Below are 24,006 nucleotides of genomic sequence, written 5' to 3' on the forward strand. Positions count from 1 at the left end.
TTTGGTATTGGAGATTAAACTCCGGGGCACTTGATCACTGAACCATATCTCCAGCCCTATTTTGTATTTTATTTAGAAACAAGGTCTCACTGAGTTGCTAAGCGTTTGCCATTGCTGAGGCTGGATTTGAACTCGAGATCTTCCTGCCTCAGCCTCCCGAGCCACTAGGATTACAGGCATGCGCCACTATGCCCAGCCTGAAATTGTGTTCTTCCCTCCTGCCCCTCGTTGTGTGTTAGCATCCCCGTATCAGAGGGAACATTTGACCTTTGGTTTTGGGGGATTGGCTTATTTCACTTAGCATGATAGTCTCTAGATCTATTCATTTACCAGCAAAAGTATTAAAAAAAAGTCATAAAGTCATTCTTTTTTATGGCTGAGTAATATTCCAGTATTTATATATAACACATTTTCTTCATTCATTCATCTCTTGATGAGCACCTCAGTTGTTTCCATAGCTTAGCTATTATGAATTGAGGTGCTATAAACATTGATGTGGCTTCAACACTGTAGTGTGCTGATTTTAAGTCCTTTGGGTATACACCAAGGAGTAGTATAGCTGGGTCAAAGGGTAGTCCGTTTCAAATTTTCTGAGGAATCTCTATTCTGCCTTCCAGAGTGATTGCATCAATTTACAGTCCCACCAGCAATGTATGACTATTCCTTTTTCCCCACATCCTCGAAACATGCCATTTTTTAGACATGTAGACTAGATGTGAAATTGCTGGGTCAGATGGTATATACAGTTATAATTTTTTAATGATATTGCCTAACTACTTTCTATAGAGATTATACCCAATGTAATTTCCCACCAAAAGTCTGCCTGTTTCCCCACAGCCTCATAGACATTTTTTTGAATTCAGAATGTACCAACTTCCTGAACATCTGCAGAGGATACTGAATCACGAGATCCCACCATGACACTCTTCTACAAGTCAAAATATCCCATTTAAAGAATATTGCATTTAAAAATATGTCCAAGAATACCTGTGCTTTTGGTGGTTATGTGGGAAGAAAATTCCTAGAGGGAGAAGTTCACCACCTCAGTATTTATGCTGGCATGAATTAAGAGAGGAATAGGAGTTTTCCTTTGCAGGACCTGGGAGAGATGGGTGTAGGAATTAATAGGAAGGTTATAGGAGAGAATTAAGGGAAATCCCAAGAGGATAGGTGTTGGAATCCAAGCAAGCAGTTCAGTGTAGAACTGCCTGGTGAGTGTGTCTTTTAGTTAAACAACTTCTTTCTTTATTTTTGGGTTTTTTTTGGGGGGTGGGGTGGGGATTGAACCCAGGCCTCACATGCTAGGCAGGCACTCTACCACTGAGCTACCTCCCCTGGCTCCTCAACCATTTTATTTTTTAAAAAAATCGTATCCCATTTAGCACAACTGTTCATTTGTCTTTGGTCTCTTCTGGCCTCGTCTGAAATGGAGTTGAGGTTTTATGTACATTGGAACTAGATGAATGTTCAATATTGTCTTTTTTCACTTACTGTTAATTTGTTAAACCCCCTCCATCAATCCAGATAGGCTTCATGGTTCTTGTCTAAAATATTTAAACAAGAATCATTATGCAAGTAATTCTTGTCTTTTGTACATTCTTTTTGTGGGATGAATTATGAAGACAGGGTTTTTAGATCTTGAATCGGGAATCTTTCCCAGTGGGGTTAAGCATTAACAGATTGTTCTCTTGAAAGCCAGAAGCAACCTCCAGTGTCATCAGCAAGACACACTTGTGCCTGTCTCTCTGCCTTGCCACCTTTGATTGTTGGATTTGGATTTATTTGTAATTAATAGGCTATTTCTTAAGTAGTTTTAAATTTACAGAAAAATTGAGCAGAAAGTTCCCATACACCCCCCTCCCGTTTTATCATTAAAACATGTTGCATTGTCATGGTGTATTTGTTACAGTTAATGAACAATATTGATACAGTATTGATAATTGAAATCCATAGTTTACATTAGGGCTGACTTCGCGTTGTGCATTTTATTGGTTTTGCCAAATGTATAATGTCATGTGTCCACCCTTAAGATAACATACAGAAGAGTCTTATTGCCCTGTGAGCCCCCTGTGCTTCACTATTAATCCTTCCCTCCCTCACTCTGAACTTTTGGCAGCCATGTTTTTTTTATTGTCTCTGTAATCTTTCCCAGAATGTCATAGAGTTGGAATCATACTGTATACAGCCTTTTCAAACTGGTTTCTTTCACTTAGCAATATGCATTTAAGATTCCTCCATGTCTTTTGAAGGCTTGATAGTTCTTTTTTGTTTGTTTGGTTTGATTTGGTTTTGAAACCAGGGAACACTTTATTACTGAGCTACATCCCCAGCCCTTTTTATTTTATTTTATTTATTTTTTTGAAATAGAGTCTTCCTCTTGCTGAGGCTGTCCTCAAACTTGTGATCCTCCTGCCTCAGCCTCCAAGTTACTGAGATTACAGATGTGCACCACCACACCCAGTTTATAGCTCATTTATTCTTATTGCTGAATAATATTCCATTGTAAGGGTGTACCATAGTTTATTAAAGGACATCCTTGTTGCTACCAGTTTGGGGCAGCTATGATTAAAACTGCTGTAAATGTTTATGTGCAGGGTTTTTTCTGCAGACATAAGCTTTCAACTAATTTGGGTAAATACCCAAGGAGCATGATTGCTAGGTCGTATGATAAGAGTATGATAAGAGGGCTGGGGATGTGGCTCAAGTGGTAGCGCACTCGCCTCGCATGCACGGGGAGCTGGGTTCGATCCTCAGCACCACATAAAAATAAAATACAGATGTTGTGTCCACTGAGAACTAAAAAATAAATATTAAAAAAACCCTCTCCCTCTCTGTCTTAAAAAAAAAAAAAAGTATGTTTAGAATTGTAGGAAACTGCCAAAGTGTTTTCCAAAGTGCGTGTTCCATTTTGTATTTCCACCAGCAGTGAATGAGAAATTCCTGTCGCTCCACATCCTTGCCAGCTTTTAATGTTGTCAGTGTTCTGGATTTTTACCGTTCTAACAGTTGTGTAGTGATATCTCATTGTTTTAATTTGCAATTTTCTAAGGACATGATGTTGAGCATCTTTTCTTACCACCTGTACATCTTGTGTGGTGAGATGTCTATTCAGGTCTTTTGCCCATTTTTTTAATTGGCTCACTATAGCTTGTGACTGTCTCCCAGCCTTTCCAGGATTGGCTGCTGAATTTTATACTTTTACTTTGATTTTTGGCAATTTAACAATTACATTGTCATGATTATTCTTTCTTGTTAAGTATTGAGTGTAAATCTTTTAAAAAGTATTTATTTATTTTTTTTTTACTTGTGTGAATTCATAATGTACCCTTATTTGTTCAGTGGGAATTGGATATTGTTTTGGAGATCAGTATCTGTCTGTTTTTAAATATTTAATTATTTTTTCTTTAATATTTTCCTTACTATTGATTTTTGTTAACCAACTCTTCTTTTCACTTGATTCTCTTTTGCTTCAAAAGTTCAAAACTATTTTCTCTTCTAATTAGGATTTGATATTGTTCCATTTTGATGAATTGATGATATAAAATTTTGACCATTTTGTCCTAGGGCAGTGTTTTTAAAATAAGGTATAACTGTGGTGACTCTTCTCAAGCCAGTGGTAGCCTCCAATCTGAATTCTAGAAATGGTTCAAATTTACCTTCATCATATCTGCTAATTTGCTTGTTGGTATAAAAGTTATCCTAAGGATAATCCTCCCCAAATGCCTTGATTCTAGACTTTTTTCATTAACTAAAGGTGGTTTGAAACCCAGCCATGATTGCTTTGTTGGGTGTTTATAAACTGAGATATTAAAATTCACTTGAATATATGGCTGAAATTTAGATTTTTAAGTTAATTTTTTTAGTTCAAATGAATTATCTTCTATAATAATGGAGGTCTGTTTTTTTTTCATTGCCCTTTGGAATTAGAAATAATCCACTCTGCCTAATTACTCCCTTTTCTGTGACTAATTCACATCTATAAAGTTGCAGTAGCCAAATAGGAACCATACTAAAAGTGATTTGGGTTTTTAAAATCATTGTGCCTTTTGCAAAGAGATGTTTAGCTTATGTTTTAAATTTGTGTTATGTTAGTGCAAACTTCTGTTATTAATTTCCTGTTTTCTCTTCAGTGCTTAAAAACCCACAGAACTAAGCTCATTCACTAGGGATTTTTTGTGCCTTGAAGTCTTTTTCTATAATAACAAATACTGAATCATTTTACTGCACTCTCCCAAATCTGGTTCTAATTTGTTTTCCACTTGTCTCCATCAGCCTTCATCCCTCCCAACCCAACATTTATTTGTCATTTGTAAGAAGTTTTCTATGTTTGCAAATAAGGAATTTTCTGAGTGAAAATTGTCATAATTTTTTTTTCTGGTCAAAGTTGAACATTCTTCTCCTTCCAAGCAAATGTTTCATTTTTAAAAAATTTTTTGGCTTCTAAACACAGTTGCCCTCTGGTCTGGTTGAGGCAGAGTACAGAAAGCCCTGTCCCAGTGTCCAGGGAGTTCTGCTTGGCAGAGGGCGATGGATTGGCTAGCGAACAGGTGCCTAGAGTCCGCGCAGCCTGTTTGGATGTGGATCAGATCAGATCTCAACCATGACAAAGTGGAGAAAGGCAATACCACAGCTGCTCTTTAGTTTCCCGTCTTTCACATCCCTTATTTTTCTGCTTTGAGATGGTCATTTAAGCACATCTTGTTTCAGGGAGAGACTTAAAAATCTGAAGCCTCTAAACCAGTTTTTCTTAATGTTACCTCCCAATAATCATAATTTATGTTTTACAGTAGAAAACTCAATGATAGATTATGGAATCATGGAGTTGTCTCCTTCTCAGTGCCAACAGTGTGTACGTTCATTTTTAAAAGCATGACAAACAAAACTGGACTTGGGGATCGTCCTGGGAAAGTCAAGAGTACTCCTTTTCAGTCTCAACCTTTTGCCATCACTCTTATTCTGCTTTTCCCTCTCCCCTTGGTCTGTCCCCCCCTGTACCCAGCTCAAGTCATTGATAATCCTTATACCCTCTAAGGAGAAAAAGATCAGCTGCCCCCCGCCCCATCCACACTTCTCAGAGGGCCATGGGAGTTATAAATCTGAAATGCCCGTTACAGGGAGAAACTGCTTAGATAGCCATCCTTGGGCAATGACAGTTCTCTCTGGCTCTGCCTGTGTCACTGTTGTTGGTTCGGTGCCAGCACAAGAAAATTCAGAGTAAACCATCAATTACAGAAGGGAAAGGGAGATGCTAGTATCTGTCCGGCAGCCGTGAAACATCCTCACTCCCTGTAGTCAGCTGTGTTGGAAGCATCCTCAAGGATTGGGGAAATCTGGAGGTAATGTGGGCTATTTTAAAGGTTTATATTATGAAGCTTCAGGAAGAAAAGTGGATGAATTGGAGCCAGATGCAAGATCAGGCAGTCAAGTGTGTTTTCTTTGAACCTAAGAAGGATTATTTTGGGTAATGTGGCTACCAGCCATTCCCTTTTTCCACTGTGGGTAGACCAAGAAGGATTGGGTTTAAGTTATGGTGGATGGGATGGAAGTTGAGCAACCTGTATTCAAGTGTTTTGAGTGCTGACAGTGTGTCGGTCACACTGGATTAGCAGGGAGAAGTGTGCCAAATATTGAAAAGTCCAGGCAGCGGGGCCTGCTAGCCTGACTTTGAATCCTGGCTTCAGCACTTGATAGCTTTAGGAAACTTAGGCAAATTAGTATCCCTGTACACCTCAGCAACCTCATTTGTAAAGGGAGGATAAAGTACCTACCTTCTCTTATGGTTATCGTTAAGATTAAAAATTAATTCAGGCAGAGTGGTTTGAACAGTGGTTGGCATATACTATGGGGAACATGCTGAATAACTATAAATTAGTATGAGCGGTGGAAAAAATCAGTGTCATCTGGGTCAACACTGTATGTTATAGATTTAAAAAAAAAATCACATACAATCAGGATGAGAAGCCAGTTCTGCAGACCTCTAGTCTGGGGCTGTTGCCATTACTCCTGACTAACGTTTTAGAAATCCACATTGCTTCAAAAGCGTTTCCCTTTAGGTCCCTCTTCTTTCCCCTCTCCTCAGAGCCAGTATTTGTAGAGCACTTCCTATGTACCAGTGCTGGACTAAAGGCTAATGTATGTGACTTCATTCAATCCTTACAGCAGCCTGGGAAGCAGGTACCACTGTTCTGTGGCATCAGGTTCAGATTGGTTAATTTACTTGCCCGGTGCTACACAGCTTCCAAGCAACTGAGCCTGAATTGGAACTCAGGCTGCCTCTAGAGCCTGTGCTCTTAAATTTCCCTTATGATGTTCCTGTGGAATACAGACATGCTAAATTAAACCAACCATTTGCTGCCAGAGCTGGCAGAGCCCAGCCATAATAGCTTGGGGCCATTGTGCTGTTTTTAAACCTGGATCTCTCCTGTGTCCTTATTTCTGACATAATGTGATTATAGTGAAACAGGTTACAAAAGATTCTCCCTTCCTGATTAAGAGAATGAAAGTTGAAGATCAGGGAGCAGAACAAGAAAAGTCAGAACCAGAGCTTTTGTAAAATAGAGACCATTGGGGATTATCAGGAGTGTAGGCAAAGTTGAGGTCACTTCTAGGATCCTGACAGACCAGGGAAGTTGGGATGACAGCATACTAGAGAACTTTAAAGCACTCTTTGAATCAAATGCACTGGGTTCAGATCCTCCTCACACACTAGGTGTATAAACTTGAGTAAATTATTTGATGTAAAACAGGGAAAATAATGGTATTGAAGTATAGGATTGTCTTTAATGTGTATAATATGTCTCACTTGATTAGCTCTTAAGTATTGCTCACTTTTATTAATATTGCTCCTTGGAGCCTAGTTCAATCAGTAAATGTTTATAGACAGAATGAATGAATAATTCTAGTTGAGATGCCAAGCCTGGGGTAGAACATCCCAACCACTGTATCACAGATGAGCTGTAGTTATATGAAGATATTGATCTGCTTAACCCTTGATGCTGCCAAAGCCCCAGTAGTTGTTGCTAGCATAAGCAGTAGCATCTGCCATGTGACATACAAATATCTTCCTGACTTCGTGCTCTGATGTGAAAACAGGATATAGCTGATAGGTCATGAGGATCAAGTAAGCAGGCCAGAGGCCAAGTCCAGGAGAATTCTGTGGATGAGTAGAAAAAGAATCTTAACAACTGCCAGGCATGGTTGCACATGCCTGTAATCCAGCAAATCAGGACACCAAGGCAGGAGGATTTCAAGTTTAAGGCCAGCCTTAGCAACTTAGTGAGACCCTGTCTCAAAAAGGGCTGGGAATAGGGGTAGGGATATAGCTCAGTTGGTAGAGTGCTTGCTTTGCATGCACAAGACCCTGGGTTCAATCCCCAGCACCACCGAAAAAGTGGGGGAGGGGGCTGGGAATGAAGCTCAGGGGTGGAGTGCTCCTGGATTCAATCCCTGGTATTACCAAAAAAAAAAGAAAAGGAAAAGGAAAAAAACAAAAACAAAGAATCCTAACAACTAGACCAAGAACAGATGCTATGGGCTTCCTGCAGGCTTCACAGGTGTTGGGGGGTGTTGTTCTACAACTAGAATAGATTCCATGCCATGGCAGATACATGAGAACCTGGTGATCACTCCAAGAGGATCTGTGCTAGCCCACAGCACAAGGTGCTGGAGAAGCCACTGTAAACCAGAAACCGGAGTAGAGCCTAGAATCCTATGTAGGAAACAGGTGTTAAAAGTCAGTTGAGGTGCTGGGGATATAGCTCAGTTGGTAGAGTGCTTGTCTCGCATACACAAGGCCCTGGGTTCAAACCAAAAAAAAAAAGTAGGTATTGAAGGAGATGAGCCCAGGTGTATGTTAGGAAGAGATGGTACCCAGGGCTACAGAAATCTGTAACAGGACCTACCCATGCCTGCAGAGTGAATTTCTAAGGGTGATAAGAAACTGTTAAAGGGTTTGAAACAGAGAAAGGGGATATTTAAGTTTGTATTATTTTTAAGGTCATGCTAATAGGGTGTTGGAAAATGAATTGTAAACAGGCAGAAGTTTATCTGAGGACATAATCTGAGAGATGATACTTACTTGAAATAGGACTTTTTGGGGAAAAGGAGAACTCAAGAGATGAACCCACTGCTTCTGGGTAGATGGAGGTACCACCCTTGGGATGGGGGTACTAGGGACATAGGACAGTTCTGAGGTATTGGGGGATGATGTAAGTCCTGTTAAGGACTTGTTCCATTACCCACGGGGTCTTCCCTGAGGTTGGTTAACAGTGCTGGTGTGTGGATGTTGGAGGTCATGGAGAATCAGCAGCAGTGAAGTTGGCCGCCTGCCTTTAACCAGGCTCCCTCCTGAGGGGAGCGAATTTAAAACTAGGTTTTGATCATGAATTCTTAGCTTACAGCCAGTTTGACATGCTTCTCTTCTGTGCTCATCTTTTAGAATTCTTATATGTGTATATTTTTAACCCTTTTCATAAAAACCAACATAATTTTCTACTTTAATGAATTTATTTCTCTGTCTTCTTAGCTAGCCTCATTAACTCCGTGTGCCAGAAGAAAGCCATGAAACTTTTTATGTGACACTGTTTATTTTCTCAGACTTGTGACCCAGAAGGAAATCTCTGACCTCACCTGTGGCTCTTGGTGGTGGCCAGAAGCCAACTTCATGTCTGAGTGCATGAGCAGCAGTTTGCCATGGAGAGCTTGGGTCTACAGACGGTGACCCTTAGTGATGGGACGACAGCCTATGTCCAGCAAGCTGTCAAAGGTGAGTATTTCCCAGGACCTCAGGATCCTATCCCTCAGCTTCTAGAAAGGAGTATCCCCTTCTCAGAGTCACCAGCCTGCACTCCTGCCTGCTCATCCCTGCCCTCCTCCACAGCTTACTCTGCGTGAGAGTCTGAGATACTTGAAAATGGGTCTCTTTAAAATAAAATGCTACCTACACAAGCTAGAAAATCATATTGCCCCAGCTATAGGAGCCAAGACGTCTCAAAGAGTAGAATTCCTTACATGGAGTGAGCAGTTCATGAGTATTTCTGGGATGGATGAACACAGTCCTGGATATGACTTCCTACTTTTCAAATATTTCTTGTCCAGTTTCTCGATGCATTCTAGAGGAAGTTCACCATCTTAATTGCATCAAGTTCAAGCACTCAGACTATGTCCTGGGCAATTACCTGTACAAGCTACTTTTCTAGATTCGAGGGGGTACTGAAGCAGAGAGCTTATGCCTTTGTTTCTGGGTCTAGTGGGTACCAGAAATAAAAATATAGGATGCATAGTTAAATTTGAATTGCAGATGAACAGCAGATACTTCTGTAGTATAAGCATGTCCCAAATACTGTATGAGGTAGACATGTATAAACAAAGGATTAAATGCTAAAAAGTAAAATAAAATAAAATAATGGCACTAAATACTAGTTGGATAGCCCTTATCCAAAACACTTGGGACCAGATGTATTTTAGATTTTGGACATTTTTGGGTTTTAGAATATTTGCATAGACTTTACCTGTTAAGCATCCCTACTCTAAAATCCATTCAGATTTTGGAGTACTTCAGATTTTGGATTTTTGGATTAGAGATGTTTAACCTATCCTAAGAACAATTTGTTATTGATCTGAAATTCAGATTTACCAGGAAATCGTGTATTTTATCTGCCAACCCTATCCTCACTTTCAAGGAACTTCAAATTAAGGTAGGTTTATGGGCTGGGGATGTGGCTCAAGCGGTAGCGCGCTCGCCTGTCATGCGTGCGGCCTGGGTTCGATCCTCAGCACCACATACAAACAAAGATGTTGTGTCCACCGAGAACTAAAAAAATAAATAAATATTTAAAAAAAAAAAAAAAAGTAAAAAAAAAAATTAAGGTAGGTTTGGAGTCAGAAGAGAGCGCTGTTGAGGGAAGGGCCCACACGCAGGGATATCCTCCTTTCTTGCCAGCATTCTCAAGCATGCCAGGTGATAGTCATGTGTTCCCTGGACTGGGAAAACGCTGCCTTATTTCCACTTATTTGACCTGTTCTGGGTTTCATGAACATCACTGTTCTCATGGCCACATTATTATTGCAGTAGTGTCCTCCTTCATTTCACCACACTCCCAAAATAAACTTGCATTCCTAGGTTAAAAGATAAGTTTCAGTAATTTTATTTAAAATTGTCTGTTCCCTGATAATGACTAAAGACATCCCTTAATCTCATTAGTAAGGTCTTTCCATATGACATTGTTGGGGAGGGTGCTTGCTAGAAAGGGTTCTCGTCAAGAGCTGTTTCTGATGTGTGCATTCTTACTAGCTTCATTCCATTGAGGATCGAATTTCTGGAGCTACTTCTGAAGCCTTAAACTCTCTGACTTCACACCACAGGTCCCGCCTCTCTAGTGTAGTGAGATGGATGGAAGAACTTAGGATCTGTAGATGGGCCTTTGTTTACTCTTTGGACCTAGTTAGTTCCCAAGCCTGTCTTCTGCTGATAATTAATGGTTGAATTAATGAGTAAGAAGTGAGTGAGACATCTGACCATAAACATGTCTTTCCTTCTTGTATTTGAACCTCCTTGCCTCCCTCACCTCTCTGTCACTCGTCACTTCCTGGTGCTGTTCCTACCTCCTCCATAGTGTGGCAGTGTGCACATGTACACACATCATCACATTCCCTTCTGATGAGCTCCCTAAAGCTTTTGACAGAGGCACTTTCATCTCTGTCAGCAGGAATTCTGTGCGGGCCCAGCTTCACCAGCAGGAGAACCCTAAAATTGCATGAGATTTACCTTTAATTAGGGTAATTGTTCAAATCTAAAAAATTTAGGAATAGAAGAATGTGCTATTCTTAAATTCATTGGAACTATTCTGGTCCAATATGGATATGTGATCACCCTTGTATAATGGGTCACAAGGCCCCTTGTGAGGTAGTTATTCTGCCCTGCTTTTCCCTATTGTAGTGTCTGGTTGTTAGAAGAAATTGTCCATTAAAATTTTTTCTTAAACAACTCTTCCAATGTCTTGTTTCCTGCCTCAAAGCCTCCCCACTCTGTTGGCAGCTCTGCTAATGCTTTCAGAACGCCAAAAACTAGTGCCCTTTTCAGGACAGAAACAGTGGGGAACAAGGATGGTCTTTTGCTCTCAGGGTAGGATAGGAGCAAGTGGGTCCTCCTTATCTCAGCTGCCTTTCCTGCTTCTCACATCTGTCTTCATCTCACCTGCCTCCGGCCAGGTTATAGGACTGTTGGTTACTGACCCCAAGAAGATTCAGTGCCGCAGTCTGGCTGGGCACAATTCAGGAGCCACTTGTCAAAAGAAACGAACTTTATTTTTAGAACCACACAGCCAAACAAAACAGCTCCTCAGGAAAAACCCTCAGAGCCCAACTGCCACCACCAGCTTCCCACAAGCCTCTCCACCTCCCCGCCTCCTCCTGCTCTTGAGGCCGATTGGCTGGGTCGCATGGGCGGAGCCAAAAAAAGTCCCCCAGTGAGCAGCTCCGTAGTCTGAAAGGGCGGGGAAACAGCCCAATGAGCATCACCGCAGAGGAGCCAATCAGCTAGATGTTGCTGGGGCCCCTTAGGCTGTGGCTCTCAACAATTCAGTCTGGAGACAAGTTTGGGGACTCTTCTGAAGGGGAGATAGCAGAAAGCTGGGCCAGAAGTAGCCACCTCATTCTTTTCCTATCATAAGAATCAAATTCCAAAACGTAAAACTTCTAAAGAAAGGGACAAGGGGCTGGGGATGTGGCTCAAGCTGTAGCGCGCTCGCCTGGCATGTGTGCGGCCCAGGTTCGATCCTCAGCACCACATACAAACAAAGATGTTGTGTCCACTGAAAAATAAAAAATAAAAAAAAATATTAAAAAAAAATAAAAATAAAATAAAGGGACAAACAAATCACTTGTAATTAACTCTTCAGTCTCCCTTACTTTCTTACCTTTCTCACTTCCTTTCTTCCTTCCCCCTCTCTCAGACTCACTGGACACGAGGACGGGGGCATCTAATTCTAATTCCAAGAGCCTTTTAGAAGTTCTTTCCAGTAAGATAAAGGAAGGGTACTATCTTAGGAAATCTGCAGTCTTAATTTTTATAATGTTTGTTGTGTTGCCTTATGTGAGTCAATTTTTTATTAGTAGTAGCAGTAGCAATGGGGTAAGACTAGATGAACACATAATAGCATAATAGTCCCACTCAGCTTCGTGTTGTTTTGCTTTCCATTTCTTTTAAAATGCACATTGGACTGGTTACAATAAGAGTTAAAATTTGCTAAGGACTTATCACATTCTCATTTATCACATTGAACCCTCACAGCAACCATATGAGGAAGATAGAATTTTTGTTTTGTCTTATTTTTCAGTGCTGGGCATTGAACCTAGGGCATGTGCATTCTAGACAAGTGTTCTACCACTGAGCTACATCCTCAGCCCCCAGGAAAATGTAGTTCTTAAGAAGAGGAAACTGTTAGGCTGGGTATATGGCTCAGTTGGTAGAGTGCTTGCCTCCCGTGCACAGGGCCCTGGGTTTAATCCCTAGCACCACCAAAAAAAAAAAGAAGAAGAAGAAGAAAGAAACTGAGACACAACGATTAAAAAGCTGACCCAGGCCACACAGCTTGTAAGAAATAGAGCTGGAATTCACACTCAGGAGGCTTAACCTGGTTCCAGAACCCATTACTTTTAACCACTGTGCTATACTACTGTCTTATCAGAGGCTCAAGGTCTTGGCACACTACCACAGTGTGAAACAAAGGAATATATTTTGATTTCATTAGTTTGAGCTGTATCTGAGTTTTTACCATTTGGGTCCCTCCTGGGTTTCCTTTGTTCTCCATTTAGTTCAATCTCAGCAGTTTCTGTTAGGCTGGAAATCCCCACTTTGCCGGGCTTGGGCGGAATAATAAAGGAAGTTTCTCCCCTGTGAGTGACAGGAAGGGGATCTGCTGGGAGATGCAAGGTTCCTGAATGACAGGATGTCTTTATTCTCAGTGCCTCAAGGCCCAGGCCTAGGAAGTCCAGGAGCAAGGAAACTTGGTGAACATTATCTGTGCTACAGGCTCATGCCCAGAGTCTCAAATGGCCTTTTCTAAAAACAGGCATCTCTGAGTCCTTTTCAGGCCTGGCCCATTTCTCTCCATTTCCACCTCCATAGGAGAGAAGCTGCTTGAAGGGCAAGTGATCCAGCTTGAGGATGGGACCACCGCATACATTCACCAAGTGACAGTACAGAAAGGTGAGGACACCAACACACCCCTGGCTTGTGGAGGGATGGCAGTCCCCATCAAGGACCCCTCTGTGGCTCCAAGCTCCAGAAAAAGGCTGGCATTGCTCTCATTACAGAATCTCTCTCCTTTGAGGATGGACAGCCTGTGCAACTGGAAGATGGCAGCATGGCCTATATACACCGCACACCCAAAGGTGGGTTCATGGACATCACAACTGACAGGGAAAAGAATGGACACAGAACTGACAGAGGTCGGGGCAGAGGGGATAGAGTGGCACATTGTGATGATTAGAATATAGACACAGATGCTGTCCTCCCCGAAGCACATGTATGCTCACCTTTGTTAGCAGCCTTACCCACCTTTCCTGTGCATACAGCTGTCTCTGCCACCAGGAGGCTGAGCCTTAAGAGTCTGTACGTGGGCCTTGGTGGTGACTTTGGCTCCAGCACGTCCACAAAGTATTAAGGCTTTAAATAGGACTTGAGGACATCATCCGTAGCCAGGAAAAAAGAAACTTAACCAATATTTAAGAATAGAGCTCCTGCCAGGTTCGATACCACATGCCTGTAATCCCAGAGGTTCAAGAGGCTGAGGCAGGAAGATCATGAGCTCAAAGCCTGCCTCAGCAGTGGCAAGGTTCTAAGCAACTCAGTGAGACTCTGTCTCTAAATAAAATACAAAATAGGGCTGGAATGTGGCTCAGTGGCCAAGTGCTCCTGAGTTAAATCCCAGTGGCCAAGTGCTTCTTGGGCAACGACTATATGTCAGCCATTGTGCTAGGCATGAAGCATACAAGGGAGAATCAAGTTAGACACAGTCCGTGCTCACCCATAGTCTAGAGGGGGAAAGAGAAGTGAAATAAGCCATCACTGATGAACTGATCATTACAAACTGGGATCAGGCTCAGAGAGGACTTCTCTAAGGAAGTGATGCTGGAACTGAGAGCTGAAGGATGGATAGATTTAGCTAGGGGAAGGAGGGTGGCAGGGAGCATTCAGTACTGCAGACAGAGGAACAGCATGGTAGGCATGGAGCTGGAGAGCTGGGAGAAATAATGGCACATTCTAGGAACTTCTGGGAGCTAGAAGACTAGGGGAGAGAGGAGAGTGGTTAAGAGGAAGCCAGAATGAGAAAGGCAGAGCACTCACTGGTTGCATTGGGGTTTGGATCTTGGTGTTTGTCCTAAGACCAGTGGGAAATATTTGAACTGTTAAAGCAGTTAGGTGATGGGATCACCTTTGTGTCCTGTAAGATTCCTATAGATGCCATGCTGCCTAGAAGGAAGTAGAACAGAGGAGAGGTGCTCGATCAGGAAGCCTTTGTGGCCATCTAAGCCCAGGTGATGGTGGTCCCATTAGGTCCTTGAGGAGCTAGTGAGTTTCCAATCAGCACACCATAGAGACCTTGTCCTTAGGAGAGGCAACCCCAGAAGGAATTCCCACTAGCAAGAAGGAATCACCAAGGTGAAGGCCAGGACAAACTTGATGTTGAAACTCCTTGGAATGTGTACCTTTCATTAAGTTAAAGCCAGGTTCCCAGCTCTGTCTTCTCCTCTTGTGTGGCTTCAGGGCTAATCGTGTGTTCCTTGCAGAGGGCTATGATCCCAGTGCCCTGGAAGCTGTGCAGCTGGAAGATGGCTCCACTGCCTACATTCACCATCCTGTGGCTGTGCCATCAGACAGCACCATCCTGGCCGTGCAGACAGAGGTGGGCTTAGAAGATCTGGCAGCGGAAGATGATGAGGGCTTTAGCGCAGACACAGTGGTAGCCCTGGAGCAGTATGCAAGCAAGGTGAGCACGCAGATCCTGACACTGTCCATCACTCACAACCGTGGGGCTTCACCTGTCCACTACCTCTTGGCCCTACCAGAACTTCACCTCTCCAGAGGACAGGAGCAGCCCTGTGCTTGAACATGACCTGGGCAATACTGTCTTTGCCCCTCTACCCAAGTTACCCCAGATCATCTCACATGTCCCTGTCCAGGGCATGGGCTGGGTCTGCTACGGTTGATTACATTTATGCCTGTCTCTGAAGAGAGAAGGCTGCTGTAAAAAAAAAAAAAAAAAAAAGTAGCATTGTGTGATGGGAAGTTAGGCCCAGCTTCTCTTTGGCTGCTGTAATAGTCCTCTGTACTTTTTAGGAAAGCCCCTGCCAGTGTCTTTTATTAGTTTTTTGTTTTTGTTTTATCCACTGAAGTCAGATACTCTTGTATTTATTTCTTCTCTGCAACTATTTAGTCATTGGGAAAATAAGCATGGCAGGGCAATGACCAGGGCATATGCAACAGAGCAGGTGGGATTCTTGGAACCTGAGGCCCACACAGTAACTCAGTTGAAAAATAGACTCCTGGCTCAGGGCTGGAGATACAGCTCAGAGGCAGAGAACTTGCCTAGCATAAGCAAGGCCCTGGGCTTGATCTCAAATACTGAAAAAAGGAGGAAAAAAAGGCTCTTTCCCTTCAAATACCAGTCATTCTGAGCATCCTCTGCTGAAACTGTGGTGCTGCCTGTTGGAAGACAGGAACACAGAGATCTGAGATCTGTGAATTTTCCAGATTGGAGTGATCTTTCCCTGGCTGGACCGCAGAGCTTTGGAGTATTTGTGGCAGTTTCCTGAAACACCAGATTTACCCAAAGATTGAAGAAAAGTTGTTTTTATACAGTGAAATTGGCTGTGTGGTAAAGGAAAAGAGGAAATCTTCATGTCACTTCAAAATGAAACACAAACTGGTGTGGTGCTGCACACCTGTAATCCCAGTAGCTCAGGAGGCTGAGGCAGAAAATCACAAGTTCAAAGCCAGCCTCAACAATTTAGAGAGGCCCTAAGTAACTTAATGAAAAAGGGCTGGGGATGTGCTCAGTGGTTAAGTGCCCCTAGGTTCAATCCAGTTCAAAAAAAACACCACACAAAACTGTGGCAGACCACTTTTGGCTATTGCCCACTCCCACCCCTGTTCCCAGGGAATATTTTAGAAACCAAATGTGAGACTGACAGCTGGTGGAAAAAGAATTGGTCTTTATTTAGACCATGAGCCCTGAAATATGTGCTGGCTCTGCCGTCACATAGTCCGTTCTCAGGTGAGTCACTCCCCTCCCAGGCCTCAGCTTATTCCTCTCTAATACCATAATATGGAACCAGATGATCTCAGGGTTGCTTCCAGCTCTGATGATCCTTGACTCCCTAATTACAGGGAGCTGGTATGACATGGAGTGAAATCTGAGTGCTTGTGTGGGTGTCAGCTATTTGCCCCTCTGACCTGGAGCCAAATTAGACAGATCTTGCCATGAATTTGGTCTTACCCTTTAGTCCTCTCCTCACTATGACTTCCAGAGTTCTAGGATCTCCTGAAAAGACCAGAGTGTGATCCTGCAGCATCCCAAAAGAAAAGAGTAAGGGACAGTCCCACTAGGACCATGCCTAGGAAAGCAGAAGAGTAGTAAGGGCTCTCTGGTCTGAGGCTGGTGTCAGACAGGTGACTCTAACAGTGTCCCCAGGAAATGAAATAAAACAAAGGATTTGTTAGTTACCTGGGTGCTGTAGTTAGGGCTTAAATTTGTGCCCCCTCTTTTAGAGCACTTCTGGTTGTAGCCACTTCACTGTGGGCCCCTTGCCCTGCCAGGTGAACCTGGCTGAGCTCATCTACACAGCAAGCCCCCTTGTTCATGCTCTTTCTGTGCAGTTTCCCACCAGGAGGAGGAGGCCCTCCTATCAGAGGATGAACATATCAAGAATTGCAGCCTCTTAGGAGTGTGTGGTTAAAAGGGAGGTTCCTGGAAGTCAGCCTAGCTCAAGTATGGCCATCCAAACGCCCCACCTCACCTAATTGGCTACGAGATATTCCTTCTTCAGTAGCTACCACAGCCCCTGTGACTGTCCCCGCTCTGTCCATCAGAGATGAGTATGACTTCATATTGCCAGCATGGTTTCTCTTGCAGTGTGCCTGAATATCTGTTCCCTTTCTGTCTGGATATGTCCTCTACCCTAGAGGCCCTTGATAGTTTTACCATGTTATTGAGTCATAGGCTGTCAGTTGGACCCTGTATGCTACCACTTCTTTTCCTTCAATGGGGAGAATCCATATAGGGACCCTAAGACTTTTTCCTCAGGTTCTACATGACAGCCAGGCTCCTCATAATGGCAAAGGGCAGCAGGTTGGAGACAGAGCATTCCGCTGTGGCTACAAGGGCTGTGGGCGTCTCTATACCACTGCACATCACTTAAAGGTAAGGTGGCTAGTAGGCAATTTTCAGCTCTACCTACCTTCCTGCCAGGCTGAAATTCTGCCATTCTGCTTTTTTGGAACTGGTTCCTGCCCTCAATTTGCACATTACCTTCTAGAGGGAAGAGATACATACACAGAAACATCAGCACAGGAGGTTATGATACACATGTACAGAATAGCAGGGAAGAACCAGGGCCCTGAAGAGAACCAGAGACGAGCCTATACTCCTGTCCCTCTGAATTATGCAATTTCTTGTCCTCACAGGTGCATGAACGAGCTCACACAGGTGACCGTCCATACAGGTGTGATTTCCCCAGCTGTGGAAAGGCCTTTGCCACAGGTAACTTACCTGGATGGAGACTGAAGGTAGACTGCTTCCAATTGAGAGCAGAGGATTCTAGATCAGCTTTGGGGCCTCCTTGAGAGAGGCACAACACAGGCTGCCAATCTAGAGAAACTACTGAGAGTGCTCTGACCTGCAGGTGCTGCCTTTGAAGGAAACCCTGCTACAGAAGCGAAAGGCAGCATGGTCAAGGCCAGTGGAAGGAAACAGGGGCATAGGTAGAGAGACACTCCTTGTCATATCAGCTCTGAAAATCATTAGATGTGGGGTGCTGAGGGCCATGGCATCTCTGGGCTATATTTTTCCTTCTGTGAAACAAAGACCTTTAGCCACAGATTCTCTGCGTTCTCATACTTACATTTTTGTAATGCTTCCAGCTGCTACAGGAGAGGACAAAGTGGGCTTTTCTACGCCCTCCTCCCTGCCCAGGCAACATAGAATAGACCAGTGTGGGCTTTTGGAGCCTCCCAGAGCACAGTTTAGGATGGAGGGCGCCTGTAAATGAGGCAAGCAGTGGAAGATGAGGTCCCACTGGTGCTCTACCCCACCACACTTGCATAGGCTATGGTCTGAAGAGCCACGTTCGCACCCATACTGGTGAGAAACCATACAAGTGCCCAGAGGAACTGTGCAGCAAGGCCTTCAAGACCTCAGGAGACCTACAGAAGCACGTCCGTACCCACACTGGTAGGCAAGGCCCTGCCCACCCCTGGGGAAGGGGGACTCAGTTCACCCAGTGCCATCCCTTTCTTGCTCCAACATGGCCACCTTTCTTGAGCCACCCCTTACACCCCCCATCTGCACAGGTGAACGCCCATTCCGGTGCCCTTTTGAGGGCTGTGGCCGCTCCTTCACCACATCTAATATCCGCAAGGTACATGTGCGCACCCACACAGGCGAGCGGCCCTACACCTGCCCCGAGCCCCACTGTGGCCGTGGCTTCACCAGCGCCACCAACTACAAGAATCACGTGCGCATCCACACAGGTGGGCCAGCTGGCATGCGAGGACCACCCTCTAGAGGCCCCACCTCCCTCTACTGTAGGCTTCCGATCTGAAACACACTCTCAGCTCCCAGTCTGGAGCCCTTCCCCGCCGGCCATTCCAGGCTGGTCTGGGGGTGGGTATCCCCAGAGCCACTGTTTCACTAGCAGTAAGTGGTTCCTCCATTTCCAATTAGGTCCAGGCTGTCAGGTATTGCCAGCCCTCTGGGGGGGTCCCTCAGTTCCCAACCATTCCTCTATCCCTGCCCTAAACTCTGCTCTGGCTGAGTTCCTGAGAAGACCCCAGGGTCAAGAATGGTGGGGAAGAAACAGTGAAATGTCACCTTCAGCTTCTCACCTCATCCACTGTGCATATGACTCCTGTATGTCCTCACCCTCCCCAATGTCACATCCCTTGTCCAGCCTTCTGTGTCATCTCTCAGCCATGCGTGTCTACCTAACACTTCAGACCCTATTCCCGCCTCCTGCCTCTTTTGTTCACCACTGTCCAACCTTCCACCCTCAGCCTCATCAGTCCTCAGTGCCCCTCTACCCCTTCCCCAACCCCAGCTTTGCCCCACCCCATTCTTTCACCACTGCACTTCAGTTACATTAAATCAAACCTGGGCTCAGAGATCCCATGCCCAGGTCCTCCATGTCATCCACTGGCCATCTTCCCCAACTCTGTCTGTTCAGAGTCTCAGGTCTCAGTCCCTCTCCTTCCCTCTGGCTTTCCCTTCACCAACCCTGTCCCCCATCCCTGTCCCCTTAGTTTCCCCCTTGCCAGCCCCAGTTCCCACCCCCCTCACAGCCCAGTGTCCCCAGGGGAGAAGCCATACGTTTGCACGGTGCCAGGCTGTGGAAAGCGCTTCACTGAGTACTCAAGCCTGTACAAACACCATGTGGTGCACACACACTGCAAGCCCTACACCTGCAGCACTTGTGGCAAGACCTACCGGCAGACCTCCACCCTGGCCATGCACAAGCGCAGCGCCCATGGCGAGCTAGAGGCCACCGAGGAGAGCGAGCAGGCCCTGTATGAGCAACAGCAGCTCGAAGGTGAGGGGAGTGGGCAGGGGGCAAGAGTCGGGCAAGCCAGACCTCCCAGATGCATCCAATGGCAGGAGGTAGCCTAGGCTCTCCTCTCCTAGCCGCCTCTACAGCTGAGGAAAGTCCACCACCCAAGCGAGCTCGCATTGCTTACCTGTCAGAAGTGAAGGAAGAGGGTGATGACATCCCAGCTCAAGTGGCCATGGTGACTGAGGAGGATGGGGCTCCCCAGGTGGCTCTCATCACTCAGGATGGTGCCCAGCAGGTACAGGGCTGGGGCAGGCCAAAATGACCACTTCATTCTCTCTGGGAACTCTGGGGAGCTCTGAAGTTCTGACAACCCCACTTCCATGCAGATTTCTATTTTAGCTCTGTGGACTTCAGAGAGCTAAAGCTGAGGGGACCAAATCGTGTAGCCCAGCCTCTTGCTTCCAGCCTAGACTCAGCTTCTGGAAAATAGTAGCTTTCCTCTTGGAAGCTGATAGGTGTCCAACTGAGACATTTGAATGTCCTTCTCAAGAGGCACGTTGGTATAGGGTTCCAGAAGCCTGGAAGTCCCACCAGTGTTACCAGCCAGCAGTATAACCTGGCCCTTGTCCACACCCTCTCTGCCCAGTACCACCTAGGCCTTCTAGAGGTGTCAGGGATGAAATTTGGTGAAGACCCTGATGCAATAGCAGGGCTTGAAGGCAAAGTGGTGGTCACAGAAGTGGTTAGTCAATTTTAGCGTAGCTCTCTGCTGTCTTGGCCCTGTTTTGCTTGCTTATCTGGGAGAGCAGACACCCTCCTGAGGGGTTTTCAGACACCCCTTTTCTGGTGTTCCAGCTCATCTTCTCCCCTCCTATTGGCAGGTCAGCCTGTCCCCAGAAGACCTGCAGGCCCTGGGGAGTGCCATCAGTGTGGTAACCCAGCACGGCAGCACCACCCTCACCATCCCCAGCCACAACGATGACCTGGCCACATCTGGCACACATACAGTCACCATGGTCAGCGCTGATGGCACCCAGACGCAGCCCGTATGACCAGGCGGTTTGCTTAGGGTTTCTTGTTCTCTTGTTAACCTTTCCATGGGGTGGGCATGAAAGTACAGGCCAAACTAGCCAAGCCTTTTCAAGGACAAAGATTCCCCACCATCAAAGGTCTTCCCCGCAGCTCCTCTGGGCAACTCAAACCTTTAAAAGCATTTGACTTGAGTTGGGTATCATGACCTGTAATCCCAGCCACTCAAGGGGCTTAGGCAAGATGACCAGAAGTTTGAGGCCAGCCTGGACAATTTAGTGAGATCCTGTCTTTTAAAAAAAGTGCTGAGAGGGGCTGGGGATGTGGCTCAAGTGTTAGCGCGCTCGCCTGGCATGCGTGCGGCCCGGGTTCGATCCTCAGCACCACATACAAACAAAGATGTTGTGTCCACCGAAAAATAAATAAATAAATATTTTTAAAAAAAAAAAACAAACAAAAAATAAATAAATAAATAAATAAATAAATAAATAAAGTGCTGAGAGCATATCTCAGTATTAAGTACCCCTGGGTTCAATTCCCAGTACAGCGCACACTCACACACACACAATGGGGTCAAGAGATGGTTTCTAAATCTCAGTTTACTCTAAATTTGCTTTGCTGAAAAGTAGGCAATCACTTTTTCATGGACTTCAAGGTCCATTTTCAGCTGAAGGGATTAAATTCTCTCTGGGGTCCTTTATAACTCTGTCCTACGATTTGAAATCCTGAATTCTCCTGGGCTCTAAATTGGAGAAAAACACAACCTCGTTCATCTCAGAGCCTCAAACTAATTAATATGATCTACATGGTCTTGTCCATTTTTTTCTGGGTTGTTCCTAGCCATCTTGTGTGGAGTGGTTGTTATTAGGAGTGGGGAGATGGAGGGTACTGCAGGTGGGTGGAAGATCTTCTGTGTTTCAGGTCACAATCATTACCTCTGGGGCTGTGGTGGCCGAGAACTCAAGTGTAGCATCCCTTCATCATCAACAGGTGGCGCTGTTGGCCACAGCCAACGGAACGCACATAGCAGTGCAGGTGGGTTGAAGTCTGAGAGGAAAGGGGATCTTAGACCAGAGAAGGGAACAAGTGGGGAAAGGAATTCAGTGGAATTCTTGAAGAGAAGGGCATCAGACTCAAAAGGAGCCCATTTCAGAGGACAAATCTCTTCCTGCCCATCCACACATATGTCTCAAGCTCTTTCTTGGCTAAAGCAGCATAGGAAAGCCCTTTCCAGCCTTCAGGATAACTCCCGTGGCAGTCCACCTGTGGCTCAGCCATTCATCTCTGTTTCTTCACCTGGGACTTAATGGTGGATGATCACTAAGGTTCTCTCCAGACAATTAGTCTACAAACAAACCAATCTTTCTGACCCTGGGCCATCCTGGGTCCCTGGCCATACCTAACCTAATAGAACTCTTCATGGTGAACCTTCTGTTATTGGGGCCCTACTAAGAGCTTCACATGTGACCCTGGGTAGATGGAGGGCATCTACCACATACCACTAATGCTAGGATCTAATAGGGAGTATCTCACATGTTCCTCCCTTCTCCACAGCTGGAGGAGCAGCAGACCTTGGAAGAGGCTATCAGCGTTGCCACTGCTGCCATGCAGCAAGGGGCCATGACTCTGGAGACAGCAGTGTCGGAGAGTGGTTGCTGAGCCTGAGGGCTGGCTCCCACTTATGCTGAAGGAGGTGCGGTGCTTCACAGGCGGCTCTGCCTCCAAGGGCCCCAGCTGTGGCTGAAACATGGAAGGTGGCCACATAGGTCTCGGGTGAGACAGCAGCAGGAAAATGGTCTAACTGAAGGGGATGGGGGCCCTACACAAGAAGGGCCAGGCAGTGGGAATTGGGAGTGTGTCATCCTCAGGAGCTGAGGAGCACAAGCCTGATCACCAGGCTGCCCTGGGCGCCCACTCTCCTCCCTTTGGAGAACACCCTTCCCACCTTCAGTCCATAACCCTTCTCAGGTGGAGTTTGGGGCTGCAGTGGGGACTGGCCTCTACCATGACTGGTGATGGCCTACCAGGGGAGAGAGCTAATAGCTCTTCAGCCCAGTGGGGGCAGAGCAGGCCTAGCCCTGCCCCTCCCAGCAATAACCACCTCCCCAGAGGCCAGCAGAGATGCCTGGCCACTTGGCACTAGGGACTTCCTGCCACCACAGTAAGAATAAATTCCTCAGGGGCCTGTGGCTGGAGTAAAGGTGCCCAGCTCCCACCACCCAGCAACCCCCCAACCTCTCAGTGGCAGAGAGGCAGGGAGTGGCCTTGTACATAGATTGCTGGGGATTGGGGTTAATTTGTTTTGTGTGTGTTTTTTTTTTAATTCTATTTTGATAATTATTATTTTTCCCTGCTCTGGGTGGCGATGGCAAACAGGTGAATGCGTATTTAATAAAAGTTCCAAGTTTCCACCTGGTTTCTTCCATTCTTTCAGCTCTGGACCCTGGTGGCAGGGTTGATCAAGTCAAGCTTTCAGCCCTGTTTCTCTGACACAAACTGCTCGGCCTTGATGCCTAACTGGTAGGCTGGGCTACCTGGGACCCAGTTAGGAGAAAGGCCTCATGTAAGATAAGCCCAGGAGAGCTGCTGGTGTCTTCCTACCACCTGAGCAGGTGGGCTCTAGGGTGACCACTGCTTCCAAGCTCTAACTGAATCTCGGTCATTGGGATGGTGGGCTGGAAGAACTCTTTTCCTGCCTTATCTTTGTGGAATGTAGCCTGAGCCCTTCCAGCCCCAGCCACTCCTGACTGCACACAGTCAGCTCCTCCCAGGGGGCAAAACCTCAGGTTAAAGCAGGGCTGAGGGGCACCTCCGTCAAGGTTACCAAGTTTCTGATGCCTCGCTGCTCTGGTGCTGAAGCCCTGGTTATGTTACCCAGCCCTGGGAAATGGGGTACACCCAGAGTCTGGGGCTCTGCTGTGGGATTTCAAAGCCATAATCAGACTGAAAAGTGAGTGGTAAGATCAGACCAGTCCCAGTGGGAGGAAGGGATGCAGGGGAAGGAGCTGTGGGTTTGACCCTGCCCAAGCGGAAGCACTGCAGGAGCTGGAGATGTCTCTTTCCCTCTCTCAACTGTGATGGTGTCCCAAGCCCCTTCCTACCACGTGAGAATGGAACCCCATCCCCTGGCCCATACTCCTAGTATAGCTAGAAGGCTCCCATTTACTCTTGCATCCCTTTGGAAGCAGAATAGTAAGGCATGCCCCTAGC

General features: G+C 45.5%; 1 protein-coding gene across 4 annotated transcripts in view; it reads left to right on the forward strand.

Moving 5' to 3' along the window:
* The window catches only part of Znf76 (zinc finger protein 76), a 34,972-nt gene extending 11,765 nt beyond the window's left edge, over positions 1-23,207 (forward strand). For 2 of the 4 annotated variants that reach the window (XM_048805152.1, XM_015487592.2), the window contains 13 exons: positions 8,596-8,764; positions 13,127-13,207; positions 13,315-13,392; positions 14,791-14,990; positions 17,307-17,423; positions 17,687-17,762; positions 18,327-18,452; positions 18,572-18,751; positions 19,573-19,806; positions 19,884-20,062; positions 20,649-20,813; positions 21,718-21,831; positions 22,351-23,207. In XM_048805152.1, coding sequence (XP_048661109.1) covers positions 8,692-8,764; positions 13,127-13,207; positions 13,315-13,392; positions 14,791-14,990; positions 17,307-17,423; positions 17,687-17,762; positions 18,327-18,452; positions 18,572-18,751; positions 19,573-19,806; positions 19,884-20,062; positions 20,649-20,813; positions 21,718-21,831; positions 22,351-22,455 — 1,728 coding nt within the window. In that variant the 5' untranslated portion in view covers positions 8,596-8,691 and the 3' untranslated portion in view covers positions 22,456-23,207. The remainder of the gene's footprint in view (positions 1-8,595; positions 8,765-13,126; positions 13,208-13,314; positions 13,393-14,790; positions 14,991-17,306; positions 17,424-17,686; positions 17,763-18,326; positions 18,453-18,571; positions 18,752-19,572; positions 19,807-19,883; positions 20,063-20,648; positions 20,814-21,717; positions 21,832-22,350) is intronic. The other 2 variants (XM_048805153.1, XM_015487593.2) reach the window with 2 other exon arrangements.
* The last annotated feature ends 799 nt before the right edge of the window (positions 23,208-24,006 follow it).

This window comes from Marmota marmota, unplaced genomic scaffold, assembly GCF_001458135.2.
Source record: "Marmota marmota marmota unplaced genomic scaffold, marMar, whole genome shotgun sequence".
NCBI classification, from domain to species: Eukaryota; Metazoa; Chordata; class Mammalia; order Rodentia; family Sciuridae; genus Marmota; species Marmota marmota.